This window comes from Rattus norvegicus, chromosome 14, assembly GCF_021556685.1.
Source record: "Rattus norvegicus strain SHRSP/BbbUtx chromosome 14, alternate assembly SHRSP_T2T, whole genome shotgun sequence".
Taxonomy (NCBI): Eukaryota; Metazoa; Chordata; class Mammalia; order Rodentia; family Muridae; genus Rattus; species Rattus norvegicus.
In genome coordinates, this window is record NC_141547.1 from 21,984,414 (window position 1) to 22,007,465 (window position 23,052).

The following is a 23,052-nucleotide window of genomic DNA, read 5'->3' on the forward strand; positions in this document are numbered from 1 at the left end:
CTTCTTGAGCTTCCTGTGGTCTGTGGATTGCATCTTGGGTAATTCGAGCGTTTTGGCTAATATCCACTTATTAATGAGTGCATACCATTTGTGTATTTTGTTATTGGGTTACCTCACTCAGGATTTTATTTTCTAGTTCCATCTATTTGCCTACGAATTTCATGAAGTCATTGTTTTTGATAGCTGAGTAATATTCCATTGTGTAGATGAACCACATTTTCTGTATCCATTCCTCTGTTGAAGGGCATCTGGGTTCTTTCCAGCTTCTGGCTATTATAAATAAGGCTGCTATGAACATAGTGGAGCATGTGTCTTTGTTGTATGTTGGAGCATCTTTTGGGTATATGACCAGGAAAGGCATAGCTGGGTCCTCAGTTAGTGGAATGTCCAATTTTCTGAAATACAAATATTTTTCTGAGTGCTCGTGATCCAGTTGATATAGAGTTCAGCAAGGCATAAAAGCCTCTAACTTGCTGAAGTACAGTATTTTTTGGAATCTACATATAATATCAAAAACACTCATTGTCACTTGGCTGCTATCAGTCAGACTAAGCAAGTCTAACCATTAGCTGTACATCAAGATGAAAAACTGTAATAAAGTTGCTATCAAAATTGGTTCTTTAATTTGACACTGTTCTCTGCCCAGTAGAATTTCTAGGGCAACTCCCCTGACAGAAAACACATACCTAATAAAATAATGAATTTTAAAATCACATATAAATTACGACATAATACTATCTCTTATTCTTAGGAAAAATATCCTCCTAAAACAGTATTTAAAGATTTTATTTTTATTGTCTAATATATTTATATCAACACAAATAATGCTCTTTGCACTACATCCTTCTTTGCTACGTATAAAACACTTACATTTTTGACAAATCTTCAGAATGGCACACTCAGGTGACGTATGTGTGTGATAAAAATGGGAAACTGAAGGTCGTCACTTGTATGGTTTTATATGATGTCATATTTAAAGACTTTGCAACAGGGAAATGCCTGTTCAATGAGATGAGAGTGAAATGACTTTCTACCACACTCTGACAGTCATACTTAAACTCCAATTGCAGTTCATACCAATGACAAAAGATCCACATTAACTATACAAAAGCATCTTTAAGTGTTGGTCCTCTGATCTCTTTCCTTTTCACCTCTGATGGCCAGTCAGCTGATTGACTCCACTGTTACAAACCGTTTTCACTTGCAATCTCTGACAGCCTTTTTCTTGATTCCTTCATTGTACATGGGTCTGTCTCCACAAGAAAAGTATGCAATACTCACCTCTACTCCTGGATGCTTTACACCTCAACACACACCATGAATACCCACATAGCAATGAACACCCAAACTCTGGAGCCTCACTGTGCAATTGAAACATCCGAAAAGACCATCTGTCCGTTGTATAACAAGCACCAAGGTAGTTGATGTTATTGTGTCTTACTTCTCTCCTTTATCAAGTGCAGGTCTTGCCAACCTCAAGAATCTGGACTTATGATGAAATGATACGTGTGAGGTTCTGCACATAGTAAAGACTCAACGAATATCAACTACTATTATTAATGTAAAACTATGCTAATATGCTACTATACTTTTACTAAGTTCAACTAGAAAGGGGTTTGGTGATAAATTTACAGATTCGTTTCTGGCCTGTTATACTTAGGCCTTGGATCCAGAAGTCTTGGCATAGCTCATGCACTTCCTACTTTTTGTTGTCATCCCAGGCCAGAAAATGCAATATTGTCAAGGGACCTTTACCATTTCAGATATTCAAGTCAATAGCAACTCAGGACGAAGGAGCTCAAATCAACTGAACAACTTACAGGACATGAATGAAAATTTGGTAAGTCAGATAAAATTTATCTTATAGAATACTGCTAGAATTTTGTGGCTCATTTATTTTATTTCCAAAAGCATAGTTTTTATAACACCCACATCAACATCCACTTGTAGCTTTCTAGCCCCCCTCCCAGACCAGTTTATCCTCTATTGCATGGAATGTATAGGTAGAGTTGGGGTGAGGGAATGTGCCTGTCTAAAAAATTGGGGCTCTAACTTGAATCTCTCATTAAACAATGAAAGGGTGTATGCTATGGGATCTATCCTACTGTTTCTCTAATTTCTCTAAGAGTTTTTTTCTAATAGAGAAATCTAGCTGCATTAGAACTCACTGTTGGTCACAAGTTTCTTATAAAACTATCCTTCATAGTTTTAAAAATAGCTATAAAAAGACAACAAAGATATCAATTTTACTTTGTAATGTATTAGCAAGCACAGAAGTACTTCATGATATTTATAGTCTGTGTTAACAAATTTATTAAAGCTAAAAAGTCTAGGACATCTTCCAAAAAGGAAATGTCTTCTTGGTTTTATAAAGTTATGTTCTAAATGTCCATGAATTCCCACTCAGGAACTGCTCAGCTTAATTTGTCTAAAGGAAACACAGAAGCTTGAGTCACTTAAAAGGGAATACATAAGGGTTTTTTCTTCATGTTTTAAAGATTTATTTATTCTATGAATGAGTGTTCTATCTGCATGTACACGTACATGCCAGAAGGGGGCTCCAGATGGTTGCTAGAGATTATTCCTGAATTTCCTCCCATGAGTATTTTTCCCCCTTCTAAGAAGGACTGATGCATCCACATTTTGGTCTTCCTTCTTCTTGAGCTTCATGTGGTCTGTGAATTATATCTTGGGTATTGGAAGCTTTTCGGAAAATATACACTTATGAGTGAATACAGGCCATGTGTGTTCTTTTGTGACTGGGTTATGTCACTCAGGATGATATTTTCTGGTTCCACCTATTTGCCTAAGAATATCATATAGTCATGTTTTTAATAGCTAAGCAGTTCTTCATTGTAAATGTACAACATTTTCAGTATCCATTCCTCTGTTGAAGGACATCTAGGTTCTTTCCAGCTTCTGGCTATTATAAATAAGGCTGCTATGAACATAGTGGAGCACGTGTCCTTGTTATATGTTGGAGTAGCTTTTGAGTGTTTGTGCAGGAGTGATATAGCTAGGTCCTCAGGGAGTTCTATGTCCAGTTTTCTGAGGAACCTCCAGGCTGATTTCCAGAATGGTTGTACCAGCTTGCAATCCTACCAGCAATGGAGGAATGTTCCAATTTCTCCACATCCTCCCCAGCATCTGCTGTCATCTGAGTTTTTGATCTTAGTCATTCTGACTGGTGTGAGGTGGATTCTCAGGGTTCTTTTGATTTGCATTTCCCTGACGATTAAGGAAGTTGAACATTTCCTTAGGTGCTTCTTGGCCATTCAATATTACTTAGTTGAAATGTCTTTGTTTAACTCTGTACCCCAGTTTTTAATAAGGTTATTTGGTTCTCTGGACTCTAACTTCTTAAGTTCTTTGTATATATTAGACATTAACCCTCTCTTGGATGTGAGATTGGTAAAGATTGTTTCCCAATTTGTTCGTTGCCATTTTGTCCTGTTGACAGTGTCTTTTGCCTTACAGAAGCTTTGCAATTCTTTGAAGTCCTGTTTGTTGATTCTTGATCTTATAGCATAAGCCCTTGGTGTTCTGTTCAGGAACGTTTTCCCCTGTGCCTACATGTTTGAGGATCTTCCCTACTCTTTCTTCTATTCGTTTCACTGTATCTGGTTTTATGTGGAGGTCTTTGATCCAAGTGGATTTGAGCTTTGTACAAGGAGATAAGAATCAGTTGACTTCCATTCTTCTACAAGCTGACCTCCAGTTAAACCAGTACCAATTGCTGAAAATGTTGTATTTTTTCCACTGGATGGTTTTAGTTCCTTTGTCAAAGATCAAGTGACCATAGATGTGTGGGTTCATTTCTGGGTCTTCAATTCCATTCCTAAGATTTTCAATATCCATTCCAAAGATCTACCTGCCTGTCTCTGTACCAATACCATGCAGTTTTTAACCACAATTTCTCTTTAATATAGCTTGACCTAAGGGATGATGAATCCTCCAGAAGTTCTTTGTTTGTTGAAAATAGTTTTAGATTCCTGGGTTCTTTTGTTATTCCAAATGAATTTGCAAATTTCTCTTTCTAATTCTATGAAGAATTGAGTTGGAATTTTGATTGAGATTTCATTGAATCTGTAGATTCCTTTTGGCAAGATGGCCATTTTTACTATATGAATCCTGCCAATCCATGAGCATGGGAGAGCTTTCCATCTTCAGAGATCTGGGATTTCTTTCTTCAGTGACTGAAGTTTTTGTCATACAGATCCTTCACTTGCTTGGTTAGAGTTACACCAAGGTATTTTATATTATTTTTGACTATTGTGAAGGGTGTCGTTTCCCTAATTTCTTCCTCAGCCTGTTTATCCTTTCATCCCTGGAATGAAGCCTACTTGATCACTATGAATGATCATTTTGATGTATTCTTGGATTCAGTTTTTGAGAATTTTACTGAGTATTTTTACATCAATATTCATGAGAGAAATTGGTCTGAAGATCTCTTTCTTTGTAGTGTCTTTGTGTGCTTTAGGAATAAGTGTAATTGTGGCTTCAAAGAACAAATTGAATAGTATTTCTATTTTGTGGAATAATTTGAAGAATATTGGTATTAGGTCTTCTTTAAAGGTCTGATAGAATTTGCACTAAACCCATGTGGCCCTGGGACTTTTTCGGTTGGGTGACTTTTAATGACTGATTCTATTTCTTGGAGGTTATAGATGATTAGATGGTTTAGCTGATCCTGATATAACTTTGGTACCTGATATATGTCTAGAAAATTGTCCATTTCATCAGATTTTCCAGTTTTGTTGAATATAGGCTTTTGTAGTAGGATCTGGAGATTTTTTTAATTTCCTCAGATTCTGTTGTTATGTCTCCATTTTTGTTTCTGATTTTGTTAACTTAGATACACACTCTATGCCCCCTGGTTAGTCAGGCTAAGGGTTTACTATCTTGTCGATTTTCTCAAAGAACAAGCTCCTGGTTTTGTTGATGCTTTGTATAATTCTTTTTGTTTCTACTTGGTTGATTCCAGGTGAGTTTGATTGTTTCCTGCTGTCTACTCCTCTTGGGGGTATTTGCCTCTTTTTGTTCTAGAGGTTTCAGGTGTGCTGTCAAGCTGTTAGTGTATGCTCTGTCCAGTTTCTTTTTGGAAGCACTCAGAGCTATGCGTTTATCTCATAGCACTGCTTTCACTGTATCCCATAAATCTTGGTATGTTGTGCCTTCATTATCATTATATTCTAAAAATTCTTTAATTTCTTTATTTCTTTCTTGACCAAGTTATCATTGACTAGAGCACGGTTCAGCTTCCATGTATATGTGGGTTTTCTGTTGTTTTTGTTACTATTGAAGATCAGCCTTAGTCCATGGTGGTCTGATAGGATGCATGGGATTATTTCAATCCTCTTGTATCAGTTGAGGTCTGTTCTGTGACTCATTATATGGTCCATTTTGGAGAAGGTACCATGAGGTGCTGAGAAGAAGGTATATTCTTTTGTTTTAGGATGAAATGTTCTGTAGATATCTGTTAAATCCATTTGGTTCATAACCTCTGTAAGTTTCTGTTAGTTTCACTGTGTCCCTGTTTAGTTTCTGTTTCCATGATGTGGCCAATGATGAGTTTGGGGTGTTGAAGTCTCCCACTATTATTGTATGTGGTGTAATATATGCTTTGAGCTTTAGTAAAGTTTCTTTTATGAATGTGGGTGCCCTTGCATTTGGAGCATAGCTGTTCAGAATTGAGAGTTCATCTTGCTAGATTTTTCCTTTGATGAGTATGAAGAGTCCTTCCTTATCTTTTTTTGATAACTTTTGGTTCAAAGTCTATTTTATTCAATATTAGAATAGCTACTCCAGCTTGTTTCTTGGGACCATTTGCTTGGAAATTTGTTTTCTGGCCTTTTATTCTGAGGTAGTGTTTGTCCTTTTCACTGAACTGTGTTTTCTGTGTGCAGTAAAATGCTGGGTCCTATTTATATATCCCATCAGCTAGTCTAAGTCTTTTTATTGAAGAATTGAGTCCATTGATGTCAAGAGATATTGAGGAATAGTGATTGTTGTTTTCTGTTATTTTTGTTGTTAGAGGTGGAATTATGTTTGTGTGGCTATCTTTTTTGGGGTTTGTTGAAAGAATATTACTTTCTTGCTTTTTCTAGGGTGTAGTTTCCCTCCTTGTGTTAGAGTTTTCCATCTATTATCCTTTGTAGGGCTGGATTTGTGGAGAGATATTGTGTAAATTTGGTTTTGTCATGGAATATCTTGGTTTCTCCATCTACATTAATTGAGAGTTTTTTGCTGGATATAGTAGCCTGGGCTGGCATTTGTGTTCTCTTAGAGTTTGTATGACATCTGTCCATGATCTTCCAGCTTTCTTAGTCTTTGTTGAGAAGTCTGGTGTAATTCTGATAGGACCACATTTATATGTTATTTGACCTTTTCCCTTACTGCTTTTAATATTCTTTCTTCGTTTTGTGCATTTGGTGTTTTGACTATTATGTGATAGGATGAGTTTCTTTTCTGGTCCTATCTATTTGGAGTTCTGTAGGCTTCTTGTATGTTCATGGCCATCTCTTTCCTTAGGTTAGGGAAGTTTTCTTTTATAATCTTGCTGAAGATACTTACAGGCCTTTTAATTTGGGAATCTTTGCTCTCGCCTATACCTATTATCCACAGGATTGGTCTTCTCTTTGTGTCCTGGAGTTCCTGGATGTTTTGGGTTAGGACCTTTTCGCATTTTGCAATTTTGATGGTTTTTTCAATGTTTTCTACTGTATCTTCTGCCCCCAAGATTCTTCAATCTCTTGAATTCTGTTGTATTCTCTTGTATTCTGATGCTTGTGTCTATGACTCCTGACTTCTTTCCTAGGTTTTCTATCTCCAAGGTTGTGATTTCTTTATTTTTTTCTATTTCTATTTTTGGATTCTGGATGATTTTGTTCAATTCCTTCACCTGTTTGTGTTTTCCTGTATTCTTTAAGGGATTTTTATGTTTCTTCTTTAAGGGCTTCTCCTTGTTTACCTGTGTTATTCTGTATTTTTTTTAAGGGAGTTATTTATATCCTTCTTACAGTCCTCTATCCTTATCATGAGATATGATTTTAAATCCAAATTTTGCTTTTATGGAGTGTCGAGATATCCATTACTTGCTGTAGTGAGAGAACTACATATTTTAACCAAGACTTTTTTCCTTAAGTATTTCTGTTCTCAAATCCATAGTCATCTTTTCCATGTGATCATATTCCTACATGCAATATGCACACCCACAACATGCTTGCAGTAATGGTATAGATCATGTTTCTAATGCATCTTCTCAATTATCATTAAGTTTTACAGTTTTTCTATCTTGCATTTTCATGTCCCAGTGTATAGTTTATGTTTACAGATCGAAGGATGTTCCCCTATGCTTTTGCATCCAGAGTATATTGGGCAATGGCATTTGCAGTATATTCTTGAGAAATCTCAGAATGAGGGGTGTGTGTGTGTGTGTGTGTGTGTGTGTGTGTGTGTGTGTCACCCAATTAGTTTTAGCTCAAGAGATTTTCTGATACATAACTGGGTGGTGGTGATTGTGGTACATAACTTTAATCTCATCACTCTGGAGGCAAGGGGAGGTAGATCTCTGTGAGTTTGAGCTCAACCTGGTCTACAGAGCCAAGGCTACACAGAAGGAAAAAAAGGTTTCACATACACACACACACACACACCTTTACTTGAAAAATTAAATTCGTTCAGAGATAAAATATTATCACCTATTGAGAATCTTGAACTTCTTTTAGTCTGCATTCAACATTGTTATATTTTTAAATATATAATAAACCATACCTTCATTGAACTAAATAGCTATGATTGTAATAGGTCTGAAAATAAATAGGCAACATATGAACTTACAGAGGATGTGCATCATATCATACCCAGGGCCTGCATGAGTCTGCACCAGGTCTTCTGTCTCTATATTAGGACTTCCAGCTTAGTACTTTTTATGGGATTTCTCGGCATGCAAATGAGTGGGTCTCTGATTCTTATGCCTTCTCTTGGGTTCTTTTTCTTCTTCTGTTTGGTTGTTTTCTCCAATGCTGATGCTTTTTGCTGTATCTCATTTCATTATCTTTTATTATTTAGAATATAAAAGAAATTAACAATACTTGAAAATATATGAGTAACAGAAACTGAGTTTGAAGTAGATTTTCTTTTCTTTTCTTTTCTTTTTTTTTTACTGGATATTTTTTATTTACATTTCAAATGTTATCTCCTTTCCCAGTTTCCCGCCCATAAATCCCCATCCCATCCCTCCTCCCCCTTCTTTTAAGAGGGTGTCCCTCCACCTAAACAACCACCCCTTCCCGCCTCCCTGCCTTCCCACCTTGACATTCCCCTGCACTGGGGTGTTCAGCCTTGGTAGGACCAAGAGCTTCTCCTTCCATTGGTGCCCAACAAGGGCATCCTCTGCTACATATGCAGCTGGAGCCATGGGTCTGTCCATGTATACTCTTTGGGTAGTGGTTTAGTCCCTGGAAGCTCTGGTTGGTTGGTATTGTTCTTATGGAGTTGCAAGCCCCTTTAGCTCTTTCAAATTTTTCTCGAACTACTTCTCAGTTCAATGGTTGGCTGGGAGCATTCGCCTCTGTATTTGTCATGCTCTGGCATAGCCTCTCAGGTGACAGCTATATCAGGTTCCTATCAGCATGTACTTCTTGGCATCAGCAATATTGTCTGGGTTTGGTTGTCTGTATGTATATGGGATGGATCCCCAGGTGGGACAGGCTCTGAATGGCCATTCCTTCAGTCTCTGCTCCAAACTTTGTCTCCATATCTCCTCCTATGATATTTTTGTCTCCTCCCCCCTTCTAAGAAAGACTAAGGCATCTGCACTTTGGTCGTCCTTCTTCTTGAGCTTCTTGTGGTCTGTGGACTGTATCTTGGATAATCTGAGCTTAAGGGTCAGTTACGTGAGTTTCTAGGAATGTAAGTGCTGCAGGCACAGATATTAACTTAGATAATAGATATTATTCTCATGTGTATATTCAAGGTATTTAATGATTATTGTGGTGGTAAAAATAAAAATGTAGTGGAACCGGTTCCTGGGTGTACCCTGGTGGTTTCCTGAGTGTTCCCTGGTAGTTGAGCTCTTTCTCTAGTTCTGGCTCCTACAGACCATTGGAACTAGCACTAATTTACTAATTTATCTCAACAGCTCCACACTGCCCGCAAGTACTCTCTGACCCGCTGTTCATGAGCGACTCCAACACACACCCTGTCAGGCCACCCCGCCCTCACTCACAGCTTTCTTGACGGGTTTCCACCATGCCAGGCATACACGTCCCAATTCTGTGGTGGGCCCAGTGCGTCTGGCCACCATACACTCTCTTGAACTCAATTAAGTCGCCACATGAACACACCACACAATATCTTCTGATAAGAAGATTGATAAGATATAATTTGCCTGTACAAACCCATCCCTTAAGAATAGTCATAATAACCTGTAATCTGTGCAAAGAGGAATCTTAACATCTGTCACCATATTCTCTCAGCTGCTTCCTTCTGGTTCCAGTCTCCTCTGCCTCTCTTAAATTTTTCTCCTGCCCATCCTTCCTTCTCGTCCAATCACAGGCCTCATTCTATCCTGTACGTGCATAATGACATCAACCTACAGATTGTCACTACATATTTATGGGTCAGACACCTTAACTAAATAAGCTGTGGAACCACATGGCCTGCTAAATATTTAATGTCTTTTATCTTCATAAAAACGCACACATATCCCTTCCCCTTCAAGTCACCATTCTGTTTTATGAGAAATTTTGTTTGTTTGAAATCATTCTTGCAGTTTTGTTTTCTGTGAGCATTCCTTAAACTTACCTCTTGTGTTACAGACCATGTTTGTTCCATCCTGGTTTTATGCAAATTCTTTTGGAAGAACTGTCCATGCTACTGATTGTGTGTCAATCTCATTGTAACTTCCCCAAAATAGTTTGGACCTGCCATTTCTTACCTTTGTTTCTGCCAGTCACTGTAAGAAATTTCCTAATCACACTCCTCCTTTTCCTGTTACTGATACATCCATTTATGGAAGAAGAACTCCTGGTTCACTGGGCATAATTTCACTCACTGGTTAACGACCGTTCTTGAGAGTGGCTGAATCCGTGAGTTCTCCTATCTGCATGCAGTGTGCTTTGATTTGTGTGCTTGCACATCTTTCCCACAATGGGGTATCTTACTCTATCCTTGTTTTTATAACAAAAAGAAAAATACCATAGACAGGGTAACTTAAACAGCATACTTTTATTTCAACTAGCTCTGGAAGTTCAGAAGTTTAATATCAAGTTCTTAGTGGACTTGGTATCTGGTGAAGACATTCTCTTTTTTTTTTAATTGAATATTTTAAAATTTACATTTCAAATGTTATCTCCTTTCCCAGGTTCCCTATCCCATCCCCCCTCCCTCTTCTTCTATGAGGGTGTTCCCACATGCATCCACCCACCTCTTCCGCCTTCCTGCCTTGACATTCCCCTATACTGGGGGATCCATCCTTGGCAGGACCAAGGGCCTCTACTCCCATTGGTGCCCAACAAGGCCATCCTCTGCTACATATGCATCTGAAACCATGGAAGACCTTCTTCTTGGTCATAGAAAGCTATCTTCAAAATGTAATATCTTCAAAATTATTTGTAAGTTTTCCATAAATGAGACCAAACACCTGACAGACATGGCTTGAATGAAGAGGTATTTACTTTATCTCAATCCATAGTTGGTTGGTCCCATGTACTTGGCAGAACACCATGCTAGGGCGATGTGTGGCCCAGATCACATTCACATCATGGTAAGCAAGAAAACAGATAGCAATATAACCAAGGCCAGGGAACACGCTTGAGGTTGCCTGCTTCCCTTAAACAGGCCTTATTTCTTTAAGGGTCTACAGCCTCCTCAAGCAGTACCACAGCTGGAGAAAGCAGTGAGCATGTAGCTGTTGTGACACAGCCAATCAGAAAGGAAAAGAAAAGGGTTCCCTAGAAACCAGGGGTCCTGTATAGCCCCAGCTGCCTGTCACTAGCTGTCTACTTAGGCTAGCTGGGCCTCTCTTGCTAAAGCAGCCAAATCCTACCACTATCAAAGAACTTTATTAAACTATGGACCGAGATAAAATAATATTTCGTCCCTCAAGTTGTGTCTGTCAGCTATTTGGTCTCATCTGTGGAAAAGTAAAAAATAATGATACCTTTACATTTTGATAATATTGAGTGCTTTGATTAAGTTTGCTAAAATCCAACTAGAGAGCCTGTTGAAGATATTTGATATTCCACCTATAAGAGGAATACACAAATATCTAGCTAATTTGGGATTATTTTTCTTTTCTTGGTACTATTTGCTAACCTAGTAGGCATAAAGTGGCAGTGTTACCTAATTACATTATTCTAATTTGCACTTTTCAAATTACTCCTGAGTACCTCATTCCTTCAAAGGCATTTCTTTCTACAAATTCTTTGTGTATATTCTTTGCCTATGTTTTCATTCCTTTTACTTACATTTTTTTAGGTGTTATGTGTAATTTCTAGACACCGAAATTTCTAGCTTGCCTTTGTTGTAGACGCCATATGTAACCCGTTTCTTCTGTTTGTATTGATTATGAGATGGGAATCTATGCCATCATACCAACTTTCTGAGCCTCGTAACTGTTTTTGAAAGTTCTTTGACAGTCCTTTCCTCCTCGTCAATCAAAGACATTTTATTGTACTTTCTTCTACTAATCTTAGAATTTTATGTTTTATATTAGCTCTTGAATTCATCTAGTGAATACTTTCACCTTATTTGTGACATGAATCAGTTTTTAGTCACCGTCTAATGAACTAGTTTTCAAAAGACAGCTAGCTAAGCAATCTAAGCTTTTCTTGTTTCTTTTCTCTTAAATTTTTTAAACTTAATTTTGCTTTTTTTATTTATTCGCTTTACATCGAGCTCACTGGCCCCCTCCTAGTCAACCCTCCCACAATCCTCTGAGTGGGTGCGGACCACTAGGCACTACCTCTCCCAATGAGGCCAGACAGGCCCCCCAGCTAGAAGAACATATCCCATGTACTAGCAACAGACTAAGCTTTTCTTAATATGAGTATTAAGCTTATTGTTTTTCTTGGCGCATGGGTCTTTGAGAAAAGGAAATACGATCTGTCTTTTCAAGTTGTTGCAATCCCGTGGGGGAGATGTGAGTAACACACACGGAGTGGGAAAGCAGGGCAGGATATACTTAAGGATTAAACTGTGTGTAGAGGACAGTGAGTGTAGGAGAATGTTGAAGGTAGAACAGGTCAAGGAGGATCCCAGTGGCCAGGAAAAGCTTTGTTTTGTATTATCTCACGAGCTTAAATCAAGCAGGCACTCTCTCCCCCTTCCGCTACAGAGTTAGCTTTAGAGGACTTCCTGGAAGGGTCCAAGTCTCATCCTGAGCCACTCCTCTTAATAGTTGCTAAATCCTAATGGGTAAAACCAGATTCGTCTCTTTCCTATGTGGATACTAATTGGATTGCCGAGAAAGACGGCTGCAGATCCTGTTCTGCCTCATAGTTTTGGCTTTACGCATTTGAATGGAGATGTAAACGTAAATTTGAGTTCATGCCCCGGTATTGCTAAAACTCCCAGTTCCACGAGATATTGTGAGGGATGTTGATATCCCCTCATAGCCTTTCAAGAAGACTGGTTTCCTGGCACCAGGAAAGATACGCTCTAAGTCATTGTAACATTACCACAATGAGCCCAAGATAAGCTGGAAACAGTGTACGGCAAAAAGGCATGTGATACATTTACCTTACCAAATGTCGTAGCTTAGCCTGGGCTATCCTAAAGACACGCAGGACATATACATTAGCCTAGAGTTGGACAAAATAATCTCACACAAAGCCTGTTTTATAATAAACTGACAGGTGGCTCGAGTTATCTCCTAGATATTCCCATGCAAAAAGTTTCTAAAACACATCGTTTTGCTGAGAATCATTGCCCAGCATCGCGGAACACATCACACCCATATTGCTAATCCAAGGAAAGACTGAAATTCAACGTTCAAAGTACGGTTTCTACTGACCCTCCAGTTTTCACACCACTGTAAAGCTAAATAAAATGACAGGATATTTAATTTCTATCCAGATTTTATGAGGGTAAGGATAATCCCCGAGAGGACGTTTTACTTTGAGACTATTTTCAGAGATATCTAAAACATTTGAAACCATTAGGATCCTTATACATGCATAAGTTATAAACTTGTTATACCATAATGACAGTAATAATATATACGCCCATATATGTATATATATAGAATGAAATAACATCTTGATCATCTTACACTTGATCTTAGCCAAAAGGCCGAGAAGCGATACATCTTGATCATCTTGTACATTTATTCTACTTAATCCTCAATGACAACCCTTTTGAGGGAGATAAATTACAATCTAAGTTTTGCAGGTGGGAACATGAAGGGACAGAACGCCCGATTTGCTCCAGAACACACATTCTGATGATCAGGGTAAATATATCATGGGACTGTGAGAGCAGGCACTATGACTTGAGATTCACATCCTTAGTGAACATCTGTCCCCAGGACAGATGTCCTCTGGAAGAATTATCTATGTGAGTGTATTTCCCGTGTACTGCTACTCCAATTCCCAGAACCTCTTTGTTTCTGGCACACTATTCTCTGTCAGTTTTCTTGTTGCCATGAGATTGAAAACCATGGCAACAGTTGGGGTTTTCTTCACTTTCCCCAAGTACTTAAAACGTACTCCCATGCCAAAGAGGAGGCTCAGCCAAAATCCAAGATAAAATGATTAAAACCTACCAATTCTTTCATTTAGTTTTTTATACAAATATATATTTCCTTAATCGATACACCAGAATCACTTATTGTATAAAGGTGTTCTCATCATTTCCTGGCATCAGTGTTTGGTGAGGGAAACAGTAATAGAACCGAGGATAATGAAGAGAATGTTGGTAGTCATGACTTTGTGTGCAGGTTTAGTGTAAATGATCTACAGTTGCACAAACGCTGTGTGTTTCCAAGTGTGCTGTTTAAGGGAAGATTTCTGAGAACGGCCGTGACATAAGACATCTCTGATCATGATAAATATAGTTCTATGGCAAGTCCACATTCCCCTGGATAACCTGTAATATATGCGGATTATTAATCCACTACGGGAAATACAGTAACACATTAGACATGAAAAAGAGACAAAATAAAATTTCTGTGTGTGTCTGCCTGTCTGCCTGTCTGCCTGTCTCTCACCAAATTAGAGATGTAAAAGATAAGTGTGGAGAGGACATGAGCTTTCTACATGGTGACGTTCTCTCCCTTGCTTTGAAGGTCCCTGCTTTTAAATGTCTTTAGTACTGTTTTAAATAGATGCATATTTGATATATCGTTCCGAAGATAATTTGTAGATCCTGTTTTTTTTGAGGCACCCTGAAAGTAATCACTTTTATCTTTTATTGTATCTCTCTGTAACCTCTTAATTTAGACGTATGTACTTTGACTCTCCCACCGCAGGAATATTAATCAAGTTGGGATACGGTTACCTAGCACAGTAAATCCAGCAATATGTGATTAGTCATGGATGTGTGTTTCCTTCAGGCATTCTACAAAGAGACATTGAAAGAGAATAGTGCAAGAAACTGACAACATTATGAAACATCACACCCTATTTAGTGATCTCATTCCTTTGATTTAAGGTAATCAGAAAGCCACACTTGCTTGTCACTTCACCCACACATCCAGACCTCAGATGACCCTGAATCTAACTCCTTTCTCCAGTAGACGCTGTAGTGTTCAATGCCAGGAGAGGTAGACCTTATCTCACTTCATCGAGACCGGAAATGCTAGAAACACTGCCTGGTGTTCAGGCTGGCCGTGCTCCACCCAACGCTGAAGGAAAGATTTAGAGCTCACTTTTTCAACAGCTCCCCTCTATGTGGGGGACATAGCCCAGTCACTAAAGTGCTTGCTGCATACACATGATGATCTGTGTTTAAATCCCTAACATCCACTTAAAGAGCCAGGCACAAAAGCTTTTATTCCTGCAGCACAAGGGTGGCAGATACCGGAGATTCCCTGGATCTCACGGACAAAGCAATCTAGCCAATCAGTGAGCTCCAGGCTCGATGAGGAACCATGACCAAAAAACGGCGAAAGATGATTGAGGACATCTACCGTTGACCTCTGGCCTCTAGATGCACATTACATGCAGTATCTAGAATTGTCAGTCAATAAAATAACATTATAACTGGATCACAGTAAAAGGTACTAGCATCTGCTATTTATTTTGGGCAGACTTTTGCAGTTTCTGGCTCACGTAGTCACAGGCCACTCGCCATTGTGATGAGGAGCTCTGGGTGCTCCTCCTTAGGCCAGTACTGTGAGGAAATTTTCAAGCTGAGAAGCTTGCCAGCCTAGGCCTAATCCCGATTCTGTGGCTCAATGCTGTGTCAATTAGGGCAAGCGACTTCCTCGTCCTAATAATGTGGACAGCAATTGTATTCACCTCTGATGGTTGATGAGACAAGCAAATGTGCTCACATGCCAAAGATTTTTGAATGTAGTGCACAGTTAGCAGACAATAGCGATACTAAATCCTACATTGACCACACAGAGATTCAGGATAGAGCAACTTGCCACAAGGAGACAAACTCCTGGGAAACGTCAATGAGAAGAATCCTTCAACTAGTCCATATGTATTTTCCTTGTTTGTATAGAAGTATTTGATCTCAGCCTATGTAATGGATAGACACATTTAGACCTACCATTGAACTGGTAAACATGAGACTCTCTGCTATACAGCTCTCTCTTATTTATTTATTCACTCTACAACAAGCAATTTAACTGCCATTACAAATGTTACAGACGAGGAAAACAAAATCACCATGTTTGCACATAATTCTTTACGGTTTGATGAAAGGAAGGATATGCTTATGTTAGTAAATATAAAAACATGTAGAAAGTATAACTGGATAAGAAAAATCAAGACAGTAGAAAGTGAGATTCGCATGAGGAGGAGGGGTCAACTAAACCCCAGAGGATTCCCTGAGAGAGATCTCCAAGGATAACTGGGATTCAGAGGAGAGAGATCCCAGAAGGTAGGAGAACCCAGTAAGTCAAAGACCAAGTACACAGGATAATAGAGACCAGGGCTTGTGCTGGTATAGGGAAGGCTGAACAAGAGACTGGAGAGCCACTGAATGTCTGCTGTGTTGACAAAGATCAAATGTAATGACAACCAATTTCCTGTTTCACTGACTTCGTCCCTGCAGCCACAGTAATGTCAAGTAAGCTTTACCAGAGCTAGAGATATTTTTAAAAATTGTGTCAAGCTGGAGAGCTGGCTGAGAGGTTAGGAGTATTCAACTGCTCTTCCAGACGGTATGGGTTCAGTTCCCAGCACCCATATCTGATTGCTCCCAACTGTCTGAGACTCTATCTCCAGGACACTTGGTGCCTTGGCACTCCGCACATGGGCTGCAATATGTACTCACAAACACATGGACGTATTTCTACAACTAAAATGAATGATTTTTCTTTTAAGAATGTACATCCCATTAACCTTTCTATGGTACCATTCTTACGCTTAGGATAAAACAACAGAATCTATTTTTTTTTAATGGCACGATTTTAGTTCCTTTAGTTCTCAGGAGGTCAACTAAGGTTACGTTGGAAATAGGAGCTTGAGTAAACTATTCAGTAGAACAGCTACCTGAGTTTTGCAATCTCGACCTAGAAATACCCTCATGTGAAAACATAGATTACTGTCAAAGAAGAAGTCAATTAGGAAGGATCTAACAGAAAGGGCCCTTGCTTGACATGTGCAAACAGCAACTTCAGGAATGATTGGGAATGAGCTGAATGGCTGGGCGTATCTGTTTGAGTTGTCAACCTCTCCCTAAGTTTTTCATTAAACACCCAACTAAACTCCAATTGCCCTCTTAGTATTTAATCTCAGTGCAATTTGCAGCATTCCAAAGTCACTAAGCAGAAACTAAGTACTACCCTAAAGGGGTCTTTTGTTCAATATCAGGACACTCGGCTCCTAATTACAAAGCCATCAATGCCCTGAAGCAACAGATAGGATTTTAAAGTCATTGACTCTGTTAGATTGTGTATGACAATGAATTTTAGCAAGCTCATTCGTATCTACGCTGGGAGAAAAAGGTGTCCTAGAACTTGGAATGTCACAGCACTGAGTCTGTACGGTGGATCGGAAGACTCTTATTTCATGGGTAATTGTAAGGGTTAACGTAATAAAAGTCCTGGCTCCTAATGAAGCATCTATAAAATGTTAAAAGCAGTAAAGAGGTCAGAACTTGGTCCACTCTTCCTAAACCATCTTTCCTCCATTTGTATGTCTTGCTCTTTTAAAACTAAAAGTTGCATTTCTTGCCCTTGCCTTTAGGATTTAGAACGTCAGATTTCTCTCTTCTCCTCTTCTCTCCTCTCCTCTCTCTGTCTCCCTGTCTCTGTCTCTCTGTCTCTGTCTTTCTGTCTCCCTCTCCCTCCTCTCTCTCCCTCTCCCTCATCTCCCTCTCCCTTCTCTCCCTCATCTCTCTCCCTTTCCCTCCTCTCTCTCCTTCTCCCTCCTCTCCTTCTCCCTCCTCTCCCTCTCCCTGTCTCTGTCTCTCCCTCTCCCTCTCCCTCCTCTCCCTCTCCCTGTCTCTCCCTCTCCCTCTCCCTCTCCCTCTCCCTCTCCCTCTCCCTCTCCCTCTCCCTCTCCCCCTCACCTTTTACATTTATAATTCATCTGGTTTCTCAACAAGAGAAAGAAGCCTACATTCAGATGACACTATCGTCACCTAATGTTGGTTAGAGGGTACTGAAGTAGCAAGCTTGAAATTGCATATTTATCTGTTAAAACTTATATTCTTCTTCTTTCTTAGTGGTATAAAACGGGGTCCATCACTTTTACTTGATATTTCAGCATTATCTTACCACCTTTCTGGTTAGCCTTAGAGTCTACAATGAATTTAAAATCTGTTTCTTCCCAATACCCAATACCCAATACCCTGTATGCTTTATAACCAAAGATCTACAGAGCAAGTGATTACATTCGAAACATACTATAAATGAATGGCAATGTGGTTTTACACTTTTATTATATACTTTTGTGTGAAAAAAGTGTTTATAACATTTCCCTTAAACATGAACTATTTTGCTCATGTGTTAATTGATCTGAAATGTACAACCCCTAGTACAAACTGAGAAGATATTTTGTTTTTAAATTTGGAAATTCAGAAGCAACGAAACTCTTTTTCACAGATTGAAAGGGGAAAGAGGGTGGAGTCAGGGTGGGATCATACAGAATGCTTGCATGCATATTTCAGAATCTTTTTGCTTTTAATGTAAAAGCTTATGGGAAGTTCCCAATTTCTTTTCCCCCTTTCCTTCAGATATTTTGCAATGAGATTCTTTTATACAGAGCAAACAGTTTGAAATAATACCAAATTACTTGATGTTCATTTAAAAATAAAGTACAGCTCTGGTAAGGACACTGAAAGACTCGATAAAAAGCCGCCCATTTTATGTAACATTCACATTACCTCGTGGGTAAGAGCTATATTCGTTTTAAGGCTTTTTTAGAGGAGTAAATAATCAAATTTCTGCAAAAAAAAATCACTAACTTAAATAATCATATTGTTACTGTGAAAATTCTATTTGTTTCCCGTTTAATAGTTTTATTATAAAATATCCTGCTAACACATTGTTTTTCTTTTTTTTATAATGACAGGTAGATGAAATATTTATAGATTCAGCCCTGAACAAGCGCTACGTCAAAAACCACATAGTCGGACTAACGTATGTATATTTGGGCAAGGGTGTAGTTGTGAGCCTGCAGGGACAAAGGGAAAGGACACAGGGCCCCTCACATAACTTGTGTCTCTAGACCTTTTACCGGAGCTCTTCAGAAAAATTCTCTCTACTATAGTCTCAAAGTACAGGGCTGAACCCATCCTGAGAATTCAGAAGCTAAGATGTGGGGAGGAGAGTAGCGATATGCCGATGTTACCCCAAGAGACGGTTACAACTCAAGCCCTACCCAGTGGCTGTGCAGCCCAGAATCCACCTTAATCCCCAACCACGGGTAAATGCAGGCCATGTCGCTGCATGCACCGAGTCCTATACTTCTGACAGATACAGCGTTTCAAAAACACCAAGAAGGCAAAGTTTACTACAAAATGGGATCATAAGTTTTATCCATAACCAAGCCCTAGTGGCAGGCGACATGCCCGAACCGAAGATGATCCGTGTTGTAATAGATGCTCCCTTTTGCTTGGGTGTGGAGGCACGACTCATATCAGTTGCTGAAATTACTTAGAGGCCTCAACTTTGTTATTTAAAAAAAAAATTACACAGCAGAACACACAGGCACAGAGCCAAGAGTTTGTATGAATCATTTCAAAGAGAGAAAAAGATACTCAAACAAAGATGTAATTATGAAACCCACGACTTTGCACAACAAACATATACTAAAAAAAGCTTCGTGACAGCAACTGGATTTACTCAGCTGGATTTATTGGATGGGAAAGGTGCCAACCGTTTTTCTTACCAGTAAACCAATGTACCATTGAAGGCTACAGTTTGTATACGGGACAACTCATGACTTCCATGAGGAATTTTTAAAAATTAATTTTCATTTTACACTAATTACTGTTTTGGCTGCATGACCATATGTTTATCCCTCCTGTTCTGTGCTGTTGGAGGCCAGAAGAGATCAACAAATGGCTGTGAGGCACCGTGTGGGTGCGGGAAACCCAACTCTGGTCTTCTGCAAGAGCAGCAAGTGCTCTCAACAACTGAGCCATCTCTCCGGCCCCTGCATGAAGTTATTACAATATGGTTGGGTAATTTAGGATGTAAAAAGCATGTGCATTCTGGAGCTTTCCATATTTCTGACTTTGAATTCTGATTTTTGTAGCCTTTTAGTGACATCACCATAGTCTAAGAAACTCATAATTTGTAACCCATTTTGAGTATGTTATTGTTGTGAACATTAAACTCAGTAAACTGCCTTAACTCCTCTGGAAAGAATATCTGGGTTCTCCTTTGCCAATTTAACATTAAATTTTAGTTAGTTATATTACCCTATTCTGGAGCCAAAATGAAATGTGAGACATATCATGTGTCGGAATTGATATCACTTCCTTTTTCTTTTTTTTTGCCAAAAGATTCAAATAGATTAAATAGATTAGACTCTCGACTTTTTAGAATGGTTGTTTTGTGGTATAAAAATAGGGGCAATGAAAGATCATTAGGTATCATTTTCAACTTTAAAAACATCTTTAATGAACCACATAGGTATATTTTGCTGTATATAAACATAAAAACAAGACAATACTCAGTGGAAATTTTTAGCATTTGTGTTTGAACATTTAAGTCAGGTTAGTTGCACATAAAGATACACATGCTGAGAGTCGCAAACAAAACCTCACTCTCCTCATCTCTGGAAAGGAACCCCTTTCATGGTTTCGTATCCCTACTGTGAGTCCCTGTGAGAGTTCACTTGCACAGGTGATGGGACTTGAAGCCATTTGAGGAAGCAGGTATGATGATCCGGAGGCGCCAGGGACCACACACCGCTGCCTTCAAACATTTAATATGGAAAAAGGGATTGATGCAAAAATGCTTGAAACTGGTTGCTCTAAGCTTTGCGTCACGGAAAACTAAAGGGTGGAGTTCTACATAAATAACTTTTAAAATAGAGCTGAACAAGGGGGAACATTCCCTTTTAAGCAAAGCAAAATTTCCACACCTTAATGACTGCCCGGGGGGGGGGCAGGGAACCACTTCTCACCCCTGCTGTAGAGGTGATCCTTATATCAGATACCCGATTCATTCCTCACGAGAACATGAGGCTTCATTCAGCCCTCAGAGGTTTTTATGTTTTTAAGACTCGTCTGTTGTGAGTACAGTGCATCTTATCATACCCCACAATTCCTCCTTGTGCCCCCAACGTCTCCCTTTCATATTTGTGTCCTCTGTTTCTATTATTACATGTGTACATATGGATACCACACACACACTCACATACACACACACACACACCCTACTAGGCTCAGTTTGCACCACCCATACACAGAGCAATACCCATACAAATACATACATACACATAGGGGTAGGACTGACCTCTGGCATGTAGGCAACCTATAAAGACACTCATCCCTGAGGAAAACTGACTCTTCCAACCCTCAGTAGCTGTTGGCTTCCTGAAGCTCAATAATTACAACAGAGGTCTTATGGACCCTCTCGCCTCCAGTACTGTTGACTGGTCTGGTCTTGTTCAGATCTTATGCAGTCAGACATAGCTGCATAGCTGTTGGGAGTTCTTAAGTATAACATCTGTCACGACCGTTTCGCAGCTGACCTCCTGATTCTCTGGCTCTTAAACTCTTCCATACCCGCTTCCATGATATTCCCAGAGGTTTGGACATAATAAGGTTGTTTCCCATTTTAGAACCTGCACCTCGAAGTTGGCTACTTATTCTCTGCATTTTGACCCGCTGAGGGATGAGAACTACACTGCTTGCAAAAGCCCTTGACTACCAAACCTTTTTACGAAATAAAAATATTAGTAACATGTCTTCAAGTTAAGGGGGTGCAACTCAAAATATTTTTTTTAAAGATAGAGGAAGAAACATGGGAAATGCATTTAAGTCAGAGAGTAGTATATGGAGGAGCATGGATGTGAGCAGATTACCTAGCGCTTGACAGCCTCAGCACCTGAGGCAGAGATCAGGAAATCACAGGGAGGACCTTGAGACAATACCCAGGCACCCTTTGAATGTGAACCCTGCTCTTGTGCTTCCCAGACCAGAAGAGGATGATACAAAAGCAGACATTGTTATGGTGTTGCAGCCTCCTTCTACAGGGCAAAGGACCATAGGAAAAGAGAAGACGCATAGCATCTTAAACCAGAAGACAAGGAACGCAAGAGCTTTGCCAGCTGATGTCTCTGTGGTTCAAGTTAATGGTAAGTAGGCTGATTCGTACATGATACAAATCTTCATACATTCATAAACTCGCTGTGTCATTACCATTCCAAAGAACAGTAAGAAATTGTATGGAAAATAATTCAACCTAAACATGGAACAATTCAGGTTTTGATTATTCCCAGATGAAAGCATGTCCAACATGAGTCATGACGTGGTTTTCCTGGAAGTAACCGATCGGTGCTCAGTTCTCAATAAAAATCATCTTTACAGCAAGCAGGGTTAATCCAACCCAGCCACTGCCTCCGTGATTAATCACGTGAAATTAAGCAATAGTTGATTTCTGGGTGGGACCTTCTAAAGACACAAACTCATCCGTAGCCTTTAAAAACGTAGGTAGTTTCTGAATTTGATGGTATTAGGAAGTTTTTCTTCTTCTTCTTCTTCTTCTTCTTCTTCTTCTTCTTCTTCTTCTTCTTCTTCTTCTTCTTCTTCCTCTTCTCCTCCTCCTCCTCCTCCTCCTCCTCCTCCTCCTCCTCCTTCTTCTTCTTCTTCTTCTTCTTCTTCTTCTTCTTCTTCTTCTTCTTCCTCTTCTCCTCCTCCTCCTCTTCCTCCTCCTCCTCCTCCTCCTCCTTCTTCTTCTTCTTCTTCTTCTTCTTCTTCTTCTTCTTCTTCTTCTTCTTCTTCTTCTTCTTCTTCTTCTTCTTCTTCCTCTTCTTCTCCTCCTCCTCCTCCTCTTCCTTCTTCTTCTTCTTCTTCTTCTTCTTCTTCTTCTTCTTCTTCTTCTTCTTCTTCTTCTTCTTCTTCTTCTTCTCCTTCTTCTTCTCCATTTTCTTCCTATAATATTTAGAAAAAAGATAACCTGCATTTAGAGCCACTGAAACCATTGGATAAATACTGCCTTGAGTATCAGTGGGGAAAAACAAGTGACTGCAACTTATATATTTGTATATTACTGCACTTTTCTCTTCTCTGTTTATCTTCACTCATTACACTAATACCACCTCTCTAATTGCACAAAATCCATCTCTATCCAGGTCCATCTGTACACTTTACATACAGCAACGAGTTTAATTTAATATCTTAATGAGGGATGGAAATTCTTTTACATTGCTGTGAAATTTTTAAGGAGCATAATAATTAAAAGGCACCAAGATT

General features: G+C 39.2%; 1 protein-coding gene and 1 pseudogene across 2 annotated transcripts in view; one reads left to right on the plus strand and one right to left on the minus strand.

Moving 5' to 3' along the window:
* Tmprss11a (transmembrane serine protease 11A) overlaps positions 1–23,052 on the plus strand; it is a 67,027-nt gene that overhangs the window by 19,120 nt on the left and 24,855 nt on the right. Inside the window, 3 exon segments of one of the 2 annotated variants that reach the window (NM_001432900.1) lie at positions 1,764–1,840; positions 18,696–18,763; positions 21,775–21,935. In NM_001432900.1, the coding sequence (NP_001419829.1) occupies positions 1,764–1,840; positions 18,696–18,763; positions 21,775–21,935 (306 nt within the window). 2 annotated transcript variants of the gene reach the window in all.
* Positions 13,182–13,308, minus strand: LOC120096852 (U2 spliceosomal RNA; annotated as a pseudogene).